The following is a 12652-nucleotide window of genomic DNA, read 5'->3' on the forward strand; positions in this document are numbered from 1 at the left end:
CTAGGACCTGGGAACTCTTTTGCATGCCCAGCGGCACGAACTAGGCTCTCCAAAGTGCTTTGGTGGGGCTCTTGGGCTTCCTGCGTGGTCTGTGAGCAAGCACAGGCTCTTTGCATAAGCGGCAGGGTCAGGCGGTCGCTGCACTGCTCCTGGTGGGTTGGCTCACTCAGGGCGGTGGCCATGTCATAGCCTCAGGCACTTTTCCCCAGGTGGGATGGCTGGATTTTTGCAAGCCCAGGAAGGGTGCATCCACCTGGCATGAGCATCACCATGAGGAAGAGAGAGCATTCCTTTTCAGACGTTTTTCTACATGCTTTGAAGAGCTCCCTTCCCTGCAGCTCCCATGTGCCAGGCTGTCACAGGGATGCTTTTTGTCTTTCAGAAAATGCCCTGTGACTGCTACCTCCGGCTGCTGGTGGTGACCTGGGTGCTGCTGCTGTCAAGCAGAGGTGAGTCTTACCTGGCCTTCCTTGCCGTCTTCCTTTCCGGCATATTATGTAGGCAGGAAAACAGCAGCAGAAAGGGAGAAACCCAAAGACAGTGGCGTGAATGTGACACTGAATGCCATGCAGGATCAGCCCTACCCTTTCCGGCATCCCATGTGTGGCAGCTCCCAAGGACTAAGAGTTAACTTGAGCCAGCCTAGCTGCTCCCAGAGCACAACCAGCAGGCAAGCAGCTCCAGTCCCAGCTCGCTAGCCCCTCACGCTCTGGGGCAGCTGGCGGGTGCACACAGCTCACGGTGTGGTGCCAGCGGCTGCGTTGCTAGGTTGGAAGGTGGCATTTTGCCCCTCGGATGCCGAGGGACAGCAATGCTGGCAAGGGCTCTGACACTGCCTCTGCAAGGGCTGGTGGCGGATATAGGCAGAGCAAGCTTAGGCCAGCAGGACAACATGGGTGCCTCATGCTGGGTGTCAGAGCACCCTGTGGCTGCCACCACTGTAGACCAGGTCTCTCTAGGGGTGCCCCAGCAAGCTGTCTTTTTTTTCTTTCCCCCTCTTCATTTCAGCTTTTGCCATGGAGTGCCCCAAGATCAAGGTGGGGACGTGCAAGGAATGCATCCAGTCCGGCCCTGGCTGTGCCTGGTGCAAGAAGCCGGTAGGTCTGTGTATCCTCTCGTGCCATCAGCCTCCAGTGGGCAGCTACCAGCAGGGTAGCTACCCTGCCCACTCTGCTAATGGGGCCATGACCTGTGGTGGCGGGAGAAGACAGCATCCCAGCCTCTGCCCCACCATCTCACCCTGGAACAGAGGAGCTCTGGAGGCAGAGCACAGACTGGCAGTGAGCTAGTCTTTCCAATCTCTCCCATCTTGCCTCAGGTCCAGAGGGAGTGACCCAAGGCTCAGCAGGCTGCAAAGGAAGGAGATTGTGGCCCTTGTGCCCATGTTGCTGCCAGCACTCATGACCATTTGGTAGGCAGCAGGAGCAACTGTCTGTCCTCTGCCAGACGCTACTGCACACTCACCTGCTCTGTAAGAGCAAAATGGTTTTTCATGCCCCACCTGGTAGAGGAGGCCAAGAGGGATCTGACAGGCAGGACCTCTTCAACTTTACTTTCTCCATCAATAACTCTAAGCTGTGGCAGACCTAGTCTGGGAGCTAGATCATCTCATAACATATCTGTTTCCCTCCCACTCCTCTGATTTTTCCTGTTGATTTTGCAACACACAGAATTTCACCAAAGCTGGAGAACCAGACTCTATCCGCTGTGACACCATACAGGAGCTGGAGCAGAAGGGATGCCCACATGGTGACATTGAGTTTCCAGTCAGTGAAATTAGAGAGACAAAAGCCAGTGCCTTAAGCAACAAGATACAGCTGACTCCACAAGAGGTGCACCTGAAATTAAGGATAGGTATGGTCTGTCTGGCATCCATAATGATCTTTCAGCTCATTCCTCAGTTTTTGCCTGGTTGCAACCAGAGCTGGCCAGTAGCTGTTGCATATGTTACTCACTGAGAACTGAAATGGCTGATATCAAGAGTTCATCAGTGTAGGGAACTTAGTGACTACCATAAGCCTGAGAAAAGGTTAAAAGTACAGCAACAAACTGAGGAGTTGTCTACCTTGAGTCAGTGACTGAATTTGTGTGGATGGGGAAGATCACCTGACACAAAGTATAGAGGGGAAAGGAGGATGCAAGAGAGGAGAAAGACGTGCTCAGAGAAGGCTAGAGCCCCAGAAGAAAGGCATGAGTGGGGATGTGAAGACAAGTGACAACTCAGGGAGGACAAGGATGGAAAAACTTGCCCTTAGCTTAGACTAGGAGGTAGTTTGAGAAGAGTGCAAGAGAGGCAGGATTGCGGAGGTCTAAAGCAGAAGCGGAGAGGACACACCTGACAGGCCATAGACACAGTGCAGCTGGAGATAAGGGGGCACAAGCAGAGAGGCAAGTTGTGGTCTTCTGCAGGCTCCAGTGTGGGTCTCCTTTGTGGTGGGAGCAAGTGAGACCACCAGGAGGGAAGAGCTCCCTGTAGACCCCAGTGGGGAATCAGGGGATCCTAGACAAGACAGCTCTGTTACTGCTGTGCGAGGAGGAGAGGGCTGCAGGAGGAGGAAGGTAGGTTTCTTTCAGAAATGGGCAGAGTCCTGAAAGCAGAAGCAGAGAGGATAAATGAGGGCTGGGTCACAGGCAGCAACTGTAGCACCAGAAAGACAGAAGTGCTGAGATAGGAAGTTGGCTGAACTTAGGAAGGAGAGACAGGGTTTGTAGGAGAGGGAATTGGCCTGGCTGGGGCCATGTGCTGGCGAACTGGAGCTGGGGAAAGGTGGGAGGCCAGAGTTTGCTAGGGGAGTCAAGGGAGTAACTGAGTGAAGCCTTGAAAGGGTAGCACTTGGATGGGTGGCAGAAAGGACTAGAGATGGGGCAGCCAAGGTAAGTCAGGTATGACAGGGGCTAGTGGGTGACTTGGAGCCAGGCAGGACTGAAGGCAGCACAGCAAAGGGATGCATGAGCCAGCTGAGCAGCAGAGCAAACCCACCTGAGCTGAAGGGTGCTGGTGAGCCAGCCTGCAGCTGATGAGTTTCAACACAGAAGCCACAGTCACTTTGTCTGGACTTGCTCTTTGGGCACCTGAATCCAATACCCTGAGGAATTAGCAGCAGGGAGCTAGCCTGGGGGCACAGATGGGCGGCAGGGGAACTCTGTGTTCACACTGCCCCTTAACCGAAGCACAGCAGCCTCTGGTCCGGTGTTGGACCTGCTCCACAGGCAGGAGAGAAACGGCCGCTGATGATGACAGTGGGAATTTTCAGGGGAAGGAAGAGCAAGATAAGAGTCATAGAGAAAGTTGATAGGAACAGGAGGGAGAAAAGAGAACAGCACAGGAGAGGAGAGCTGTTTGACAGAGCAGATCAGCAGGCAGGGGAATCAGAAGGCCAGACATCTCCAGCAAGGCGCAACGCAGGGGAGATGGGAAAATCTTCCTGAGAGAGGGTAGATGAGAGAGTGGGCTCCCCCAGCAGCAGGGCTGCCCTGCTACCTGTGCGGGGACACAGTAGCCTGCTGCAGGCCATGCTTCCTCTTAATTTCCTCTTAAAGCCAGGAGGCTCCAAGAAGGGGTATGAGATGGGGCAAGACATGAGACACAGCAGAGCATCTGACCTTGGTGTTGGGGCTGTGGTGTCTCTGTCCTGCAGGCCAGCCTGCTACCTTTCAAGTGAAGTTTCGTCGTGCCATGGGTTACCCCATTGATCTCTACTACCTTATGGACCTCTCCTATTCCATGCTGGATGACCTGGAGAAGGTGAAGAAGCTGGGAGGAGAACTGCTTCGAGCGCTGGAAACCACCACCCCCTCTCGCCGCATAGGTGGGTGTTTCCTTAGCATGAGGACCTGGCATGGCCTCTTTTTGAACCAGGAAGAGCCATAAGACCAGAGGGGAGCACAGGGGCAGAGTGGAGCACAGGCAGTGGGCAGAATAACCTGTCCTCCGCCAGGCTAGAGAGTGTACCAGGGCAAAGGATGGGCCATTTGGGAACTGTGTGTGGACAAATACCCAGCTCTCCATATTGGCACCAATAGGTGGCCTGCACTGCCCTGCCCTGCAGGGACACACACCCAGTCTCTGCCCACTTCTCCCCCTAACACTGCTTGTCTTGAACGCCCTAGGATTCGGCTCCTTTGTGGATAAGACAGTGCTGCCCTTTGTGAACACGCACCCAGAGAAGCTGCAGAACCCCTGCCCAAACAAAGACAAGAACTGCCAGCCTCCCTTTGCCTTCAAGCACATCCTCTCGTTGACCGACGATGCCGAAAAGTTTGAGAGTGAAGTGGGGAAGCAGTTCATCTCTGGAAACCTGGATGCTCCAGAAGGGGGGCTGGATGCAATGATGCAGGCAGCAGTGTGTGGGGTGAGTCCTCTCCTTGGTGCTGTGGCCAGGGCTGCCCTGTATCCTTTTCACTGCCAGTATAACTGCCCGACAGACACGAGGGATGCTTAACCGTGTTTCAAGGCCTGTCCATCAGGAGTTGGCTCTGTCTCTCTCCAGGCAGACTCTGGAGACCCATTAAATTTTCAGGCCTGTAATCCATGCAAAAACCCCAATTCAGTACTAGAGCAGGTTATAATAGTTGGATACAGAGGAAGTCTCTGAGAGCCTCTCCCTCTAATCTGTAACCTGCCTGCTCTGTTCCATTTGTCTTCAGCTGTGCACGTGGCCGATGTGAGGGTTTACTGCGCTTTGGAAAAGGCCATGCATTCGCATCAGCCAGAAATGAAGCCCAAGGCTGTGCCATGCCTGGCTGGCCCTGTCACGCACCTCCCCCCCCACCCAGCCCCTGTTCAGGGACAGGTTTGAGTGCTGTCTGTGCTGCTTTCAGGACTTGATTGGCTGGCGCAATGTGACCCGCTTGCTGGTGTATGCTACTGATGATGGCTTCCACTTCGCTGGCGATGGCAAACTTGGGGCCATTCTCACCCCCAACGATGGCAAGTGCCATTTGGAGAATAACATGTACAAAAAGAGCAATGAGTTTGTAAGTACCCTGGACAAGATGCAAGTTCGAAGTGCCATCCGCAGGGGCTGCTTGGTGGCTCCGCACCCTTTCCTTGTGTTGGCAGCTCATCCCATCCCAGTCCTGGGCACTGACCCTGCCTGTCACATCTGCAACAGGAGTTACCAGCCCTCGTAGAGGTCCTGGTAACTGGCCACTGGGCCATGGATGCAGTGTGCCCTGGGAGTGGAGGTGCTGCAACTCACAGTGTTGGGCTCCCCTGCTGATGCTTCTGTGTTATTACTGGGCATCAAGTGATGAATCATGGTTTGGGACCCACTATCTGGTCTTCCACATCAACAAAAGCCTTGAACTGACCTCCTGGGTAATGCAAGCAAACCAGACATCTGCATTCAAGAGGCAGCTCCCCTGTGCTTTGCCCCAGCATCATTCCCATAGATAGAAATGTCACATAAAAGCCTGCTGTTGAGATCACAAGATTCCTATCAATAGAGCAAATCTAAAAAGAGCTGAGCTTGGGTCAACCTCCAGGCAGCCTCCCTGCAACAGACTGTTGACCATACTGGGACCACAGAGGGGCCACATAACCAAAGATATTCTCTGTTCTGCTGATGAAAGAGTCTGAACTGAAAGCTGTCATCCTTTCCCTCACACAGGACTACCCATCTGTTGGCCAGCTGGTCCAAAAACTCGCCGAAAATAACATTCAGCCCATTTTTGCTGTCACTAGTAAAGTGGTGGATGTTTATAAAGTAAGTAGATTTTGACTGGTGCAGGTGCCTCACATCCTCCCCCAGGAGGACAAAAATGGCTATGTGTATTCTCCCACCACCAGGTCCTTGTATTGAGCCGAGTATGAGTTGTACCGTCAGCTCCGGGCTCCACTGTCACTCATTAGGGGAGATGATTCATGTGTTTGCTGTCTTTTGGCAGAAGCTCAGTGAAATGATCCCGAAGTCAGCAGTGGGGGAACTGAATGAAGACTCCAGCAATATCATTGAACTCATCCAGGTGGCCTACAATGTAAGTGCTAAATAAAGACACGCTTTACCTGTCTGAAAGGGACTGGAGCTGTGAAAAGCTCCAATCACATATCCTCATCATCACAGAACAGAGTGGGTAAGCCTGGGACTTTGAGAACAGGACATGCTCAGTCCCTCTGCCCACAACAAGCAATAAGTTTCAACATCTCCAGTCCCATTGCTTGCCTTTCCAAGCCATGAAGAGACAGCTGAAACTGCAGCTTGGGGTGCTTCCTGCCACCTGCCCCTGGAGCCAGAGGGATAGCAGAGCTTCCCCCACAGGGGAAGCCCCTGTATGGCAAGATGAATTGCACTAAACCAGTCTCTTCTTGGGCTAACAGCATTTTCTCCACCGTTTCCTCATAGAACCTGTCCTCGCGAATCATCCTGGACCACTCCACTCTGTCAGATGTCTTAGATATCAAATACGACTCCATATGCAATAAAGACAAGACAGTCTTGGATGAAGCAAGAGGGCAGTGTGACAATGTTAAGATAAATGATGAGGTATGTTCCCTAGTACTGGGAATGCCGCAGAGCCCATAGCACTGCTGGCATCTTCTCTTTTTAATGGCAAAAATCCAGTTTGTTGCACTAGACTTTTTATTCATGTGAATTAAAGGCCAAGAGTGCCCAAAATGTTGTATTTCAGTATTTCCAAATCTAGTCATCATTAGACATTTTGCTGTAGTGCTGGCCAAAAACAAGGCCTGAAAGGGCACCAGGAGCAGACCTATGGAGCAGACCTCCTGGAGTAGGAGCATAGCCCTATGACTCAGTGCTGTCCGACTGGACTGGCCAAAGCATCCAGTGGCATATGCCTAAATTGAGACTGTCTGCACTTCCTGAGGGGCATTTTTTGCATGTGAGGAAGGAGCTGCTGAGATCAAATGCAAAGAGGGCTGGCCCTCCACAATCTGCGCTCCTGTAAAATGCCACTTCCAGTCCTTCAAGGTGAGATGTTTTGGGAGGTGGTTGGCCCAGAGCCGAGGGATGGTGGGATCCTCCGTTACTCTGATATGCACTGGATATGTGTGTTGATACCACTTCTCTGATTACTGAAGCTATCTGCTGACCTTTGGTGCTTTTCTTTCCTTTTCGCTCTACATTTTCTAGGTCATCTTCAAAGTTAAGGTTACAGCAAAGGAGTGCATCAAAAGCCAATCTTTCACCATCCGACCACTGGGCTTCACAGACACTCTCACCGTTTACCTGGACAGCAACTGTAACTGCAACTGCAGTGAACAGCCTGACCCAAAAGACTGCAGTGGGAAAGGCAGTATCATTTGTGGGATTTGCAGGTAAACTCTGTGTCCTGACAATGCTATTTCAAATGCTGTCACAGTTAGGGAAGTGCTGGAAGAGGGTGGATGCACCAAGCCAAGGACAGCTGTGTGCTGTGCTTAGTGTCTCCAAGCACATTCGTGCCTGGAGAACATGAGGCCTGGTGAGGGTCCAGCAGAGATGTTTACACTAGATGGTCAGTCATGGCCCAGTTTTGAAGTTTTGCACCAATTTTCTTGTTTAGAGTAGCAGCTTAATCTCCCAGTGACAAGGGACATTATGAGCTTACACCCTTGGTGGAGGCTTCACTGCTTTCCTAAAGGTATCCCTCCATCAAGCAGCAGCAGCTTTCTGTAGAAATCACCATACAAACCTCATTTCCAGGCTGCAGTTCATGCAGGTTCTTAAACAAAGATAATTTTCACTTCATGGCCCCTCACAGACAGAAAGGAAAAGACTAGGTTTCCTCAGGAAACACTCAGATCTCCTGGCAAGCATTTGGAAATTATAAATATAATAATAATTTCCAGGCAAGCATTTGGCATTGTGAAAATAACCAGCTGGGACAGCAATGTTTCTGAGGTTTCCTACTGGTTAAGCACCGTGTTCGAAGACAGTTACCTCAACCATATGCTGGTGCAGATGCAGATGCCTGGTGACTAGCTGCTTTTCAGTGAGGCTGTCCCAGATTTGCTCTGCTTTAGCCAAGAGCTTAAGCTTAGCCCTGTGTGTACATACCTGACCAGGGTGTAAGGACATGCTTACAAATCCAGGGCTCACAGAGCAGCATTTCTGGCCAAGCTGGTGGTTGGAGAACTTGGCACAGCAGGTTTACTCCTGGCACTGGCATTTCTTGCAGCTGCTGACCCAGACTCTCTTTTCTCCTTTGATGGCAGCTGCAATTCAGGCTACATTGGGAAGAACTGCGAGTGTGAAACCAAAGGCAAGACCAGCAAAGAGCTGGAAGGCAGCTGCCGAAAGGACAACACCTCTGTCATCTGCTCAGGGTTGGGGGACTGTGTGTGCGGGCAGTGCATCTGCCACACCAGTGACATGCCTGGCAAGCAGATCTACGGCACCTTCTGTGAATGTGACAACATGAACTGCGAGTTTTACAACGGCTCCCTATGTGGTGGCACAGGTGAGAGCCCTAGGACCAAAAGAGTAGCTCATTCCAAGTGAGGATGTGGTATGAGCTGGCAAAGCCTGACCAGCTCCCCCATGGTCAGTGCACCAGAGAAGATGGCTCTGAAGGACACCAATGCCTCTGTCTCTGTCCCCATGTATGATTTTGATGGCCCAAGCAGTGCTCTGTGCCAAACACAGAAAGACTGGGGCGGGGGAGCACTAGATTTGGCAGAGCAGCTCCCTGCAAACTGGTTCTCTATAGATACCTGCAGGATCTTGTTTGAGAGGTCTCCTAGCTCTCCTATGGCTCAGATTCTCTGAGTCCTGCAGGGCAGCACCAGAGAGTATGCCATACTGCAATGATTCTCTTGTTGGGGAACAAGTGAGACCGGCAGGAGTCCAGTCAGCCACAACTGCTGGGCAGGACATTGGTCTTCAGCCAGGTGAACGGTTATAGCTCCAGATATGCCCCAGCTGTGAAGACCTAGAAAGAACTAGAAATCAGCTCTAAAAGTTTCCACTTTTCCCGCAGATCGAGGGCACTGTGATTGCGGCGAGTGCAAATGCAAATCTGACTACCAGGGTAGTGCATGCCAGTGCAAGAAGTCGACAGATGGCTGTTTGAACATTAACAGGAATGAGTGCAGTAACCGCGGGAAATGCCACTGCAACCAGTGCCAGTGCAGAGGAGGCTACCAGCCCCCACTTTGCCAAGAGTGTCCTGGCTGCCCATCACCATGTGGCAGATATGTGTGAGTGATGTGCGCGGAGCCAGCAAGGGCGGGAGTCTACAAGGACAAGGGATCCTGCACATTCCTCCCTGGCCTGGCCTAGAGCAGGCAAGTCAGCATCTTGGCTGACATTATTGCTGTACGTCTTTTCCTCTTAAGGAGATGGTTGGTTTTGTATTGGTAAGTTTGGTGCTGTTAATGGCCAGCTGGTCCCTGAATGGTTGGACAGGAAAAGAGAAGCTGGCTGCACCTCTTTTACCTACACAACACCTCGCATCCCTCAGCCCTCTTCATGGAGAGCCTGGATCCATGGTTTCCCCTTTAAGTAGCTTCCTGTTAGGGCCACCTGGCCATCCCACTGGCTGTCATGCCTCCCTGAGTGGGAGGACTGAGCAGTGTGACTGGGCACTCATGAAGTGACTGCTCCCGGGGCTCCTGCCACTTCAGAGACAAGCCACCCTTGTGCATGTTTTCCAGTTCCTGTGTGGAGTGCAAGGCCTTCTTCAGCGGACCATTTGAGAAGAACTGCTCTACAGCCTGCCAAAACATCAATATTTCTGAAAAGCCACAAGCAAAAAGCAGGCAGTGCAGAGAAAAGGACTCCCAGAACTGTTGGATCACCTTCCGCATGTTCCAGGAGGACGGGGAGGAGATATACACTGTGAATGTTGATCCTACAAAAGGTAGTCAAATGCTATTCTTCATCCTTTTCTGCAGGCAGGTAAACAGAGAAGCTTGCTCTTGCCAGGGCCAGCTTCCCAAAGGCATGATCTGCCCAGGGAGCAGGTTACAGGCACGTCAAGGGAGGTACTTGCCACAAACAAAACTGAGGAACCAGTGAAAAATCACCTCTCCCTCACCTCCCTCCACCCATCCAAACACAGCCCTGCACATGCAAGCAGTCCAGAAACCCACTAGATGGATGACTGCTAGGGCAGTGCAGAGGCCTGATTCATTCCTACCCCACAGGGCAGGTTCTCAGGCCTCCTGCTGCTGGTGGTTCTTCTTAAACTACAGGCTTATGCTAATTCCTTAAAGTACTAAAGGCAATACATTTATTCTTTGAATTAAAGAGCTAAATCTGGACTCTGCTGAGGGACCACAGGACTGCAAAACCACGACTGTGCCCAAGGATTGCTGCTCTCTCCTGCAGCTTTGCACTCCCAGTCCATATCCCCTTTCTGCTGCTGCTGACTGCAAAGATCTGAGAGCCCAGGTCTGATTACATGCTGCTGAGCGCAGTCAGCACTTACTTGTGTTCTTCATGCAGCACAGAGATGCAAGCAGCAGCACCACAGGGAGTGGAGCTGACCTTGCAGAAGGCTGCAGTGAGATGCTGCTGTGTTTGTTCTGCAGAGTGCCCAGAGCCTCCCAACATTGCTCTGATTGTGGGCGGCACCATCGCCGGCGTGGCCCTCATCGGTCTGGTGCTCCTGCTAATCTGGCGGCTCTTGACAGAGCTGTTTGACCGCCGGGAGTACCGCAGGTTCGAGAAGGAGAAGTCCAAGGCCAAGTGGAATGATGTAAGAGACTTCTTTTCTGGTGATGGGGTAGAATTTGCAACAACTCTCTCCCCAGTTGTGGAGTTGCTCCCCTGCTCTCCCTGCCTTCACTTCAGCGGGGTCCCGTTAGGTACACCCTACCCACAAGGGTATGACATGTCATTGACATGAGGACATGTGACAGGGGGTGGCCCCAGTGAGTTCATCTCAGTGCCCTGCCATAGCAGTGCAGCTAGAGAAAATAGAGAAATCTGCTAGCGAAATCAGAGAAATCCTTGTGGGCGAGGAAGGTACCACACCGGCAATGCATGATGGCAGCAGCTGGGCTGAAAGGAGGAGCCAGGAGATCAGAACCAAAGAGAACATCCTCTCTGGCAGCAGCCACTGCCTGACAACATGCAGAGCTTTGCTGACCTGAGTCTTTGCTGCCACCCAGGCTTTGGGGGCTGCTTGGATCTTGCAGGGAGCTAGAGCAGCCTGTGAGTTCTTCTGCCAACACTGTCTGTGCCATTTGAAGGAGGGTGGGGGCAGGCACCTCTGTAACGCTTGCTTGGACAGCCAAATGGACAAAGGCTGAGCATACAGAAATCCAATACAGCATCACAACACGTGCCTCTGATCTCTCTCTTTCGCTCTCTCTCTTCAGGCTGATAATCCTCTGTTCAAAAGTGCCACCACCACAGTCGTGAACCCAAGATTCAATGGAGAATGAAATGGGACAGCACCGGACAGCATTAGGATCCACCATTAAATAAGGAAATGTCAAGCTAAGGAAATTTCAAACTAAAGCTTCCACCTCTTATTCTTTATCCTCTTGGTTTGTCCCTCTCTTCCAAGAGGTCACAAGTAAAAGTCAGGCTTTGGCTAAGGGATCACACTGTGCCTTTCTCCTTGCAGAGCTCATGCTAGTTTTATTAGCAGAGAAGGGAACAGCACAAACTTTGCTGTGGTTGGGGCTACAAAGTAGGATTTTGCCAGTGGGCACAGGCAATGGTTGCTGTGTCAGTCACCATCTGTCTTAACTCGTGATGCTAATTTTGCTTTGTGGCAGGACCTTCTCACACCAAGCCCCCAAATCGGCTTAATGTACAATGCTTCCAGCTTTGATTCACAGCTGGGATTTCAAAAATGCTGTTTCTCTTCTGTTTATCAGGCTCTGCTCCAAGGCTACTTTGTGCCCAATCTTTCCCTGCTGTGTTGCTCTCCGCTGTGTTATGTTTGCAGCTCATTTCTAAAGCACTCACTGCTAAATTGATGTGGAGGGTCACCCAAGCTTGCACTCTGCTCTGGCAAAGGCACAGAGGTTACAGTGAGCTGATGAGCAAAAAGAGCTATTGAGTACCTGTGCCTGGAGATGAAGAGAAGCCAGAGAACATGCACTGAATCTTTTTTCCAAATCATCAGCTGCTCCCCAGTGTTGTTCCACTCTCAGAGCTACCTCAGAGTCCTCCACATTTATAGTTGGGTTCCTGCAAGCTTTGCTTACCTCCATGAGGCCTTGAGCCCTCTGCATGACAGGGTGGCAAAGAGACAACTAGCTGAACTGAGAAACGTACGTTAGTAGCCAGAGGAACAGAGAACTTCAAACATATTGCTTGGCCGTAGCTTCTTCCTCTTCCAGGGCTAGACCTCCTCCTTTCTCTACAAGCCCATCAAACACACAGGGGCCAGGCATACAAAACAACCAACACCAATAACCAAAACAAAACAATACCAGAGAGCATCTCCAGTTCAGTGCTATTTCAAATAGTGCACAATTTATTTTTTTATTTTTTTTTTATGTTGTGAGTCATTCCTGTGAAATAGCTGTACAATTTTGTTTTCTGTTTCTGTTTTTGGAATAATTTGCTCATAGCTGTATTCGTATTATGTAACACCTCTGTCTGCTCGATAAATACATTTAAAGGTGATAAAAATAATATATTAAAGTAAATACATATGCCCTGCTATGAATCAGGTGCAAGGGCAGCAGCTGAAGTGCTCGTCAGTTCCATCATTGTTGCCAGCATCTCTGACAGATGTGGCACCT

The 12652-nt window shown here is 51.2% G+C and overlaps 1 protein-coding gene across 1 annotated transcript; it reads left to right on the forward strand.

The window, feature by feature from the left end:
* The first annotated feature begins 364 nt into the window (after positions 1-364).
* Positions 365-12506, forward strand: ITGB2 (integrin subunit beta 2). Its single transcript, XM_062578513.1, has 15 exons — positions 365-449; positions 1009-1097; positions 1671-1854; positions 3639-3809; positions 4111-4352; positions 4822-4977; positions 5613-5708; positions 5890-5979; positions 6345-6485; positions 7095-7279; positions 8159-8403; positions 8923-9142; positions 9599-9804; positions 10478-10644; positions 11270-12506. Exons 1-15 carry the CDS (start codon positions 365-367, stop codon positions 11333-11335), a joined length of 2343 nt encoding a protein of 780 aa, XP_062434497.1. The 3' UTR covers positions 11336-12506.
* Positions 12507-12652: the final 146 nt, after the last annotated feature.

Source organism: Rhea pennata, chromosome 6, assembly GCF_028389875.1.
Source record: "Rhea pennata isolate bPtePen1 chromosome 6, bPtePen1.pri, whole genome shotgun sequence".
Taxonomy (NCBI): Eukaryota; Metazoa; Chordata; class Aves; order Rheiformes; family Rheidae; genus Rhea; species Rhea pennata.

What these genes read in the sequence shown, in the direction of transcription:
- ITGB2 (XM_062578513.1), top strand. Translation starts at nt 365, where the DNA reads ATGCTTTTTGTCTTTCAGAAAATGCCCTGTGACTGCTACCTCCGGCTG. An exon ending in ACAAAAAGAGCAATGAGTTT is followed by an intron (nt 4,978 to 5,612) that starts GTAAGTACCCTG and finishes TCCCTCACACAG; the next exon opens with GACTACCCATCTGTTGGCCA. An exon ending in TCATCCAGGTGGCCTACAAT is followed by an intron (nt 5,980 to 6,344) that starts GTAAGTGCTAAA and finishes GTTTCCTCATAG; the next exon opens with AACCTGTCCTCGCGAATCAT.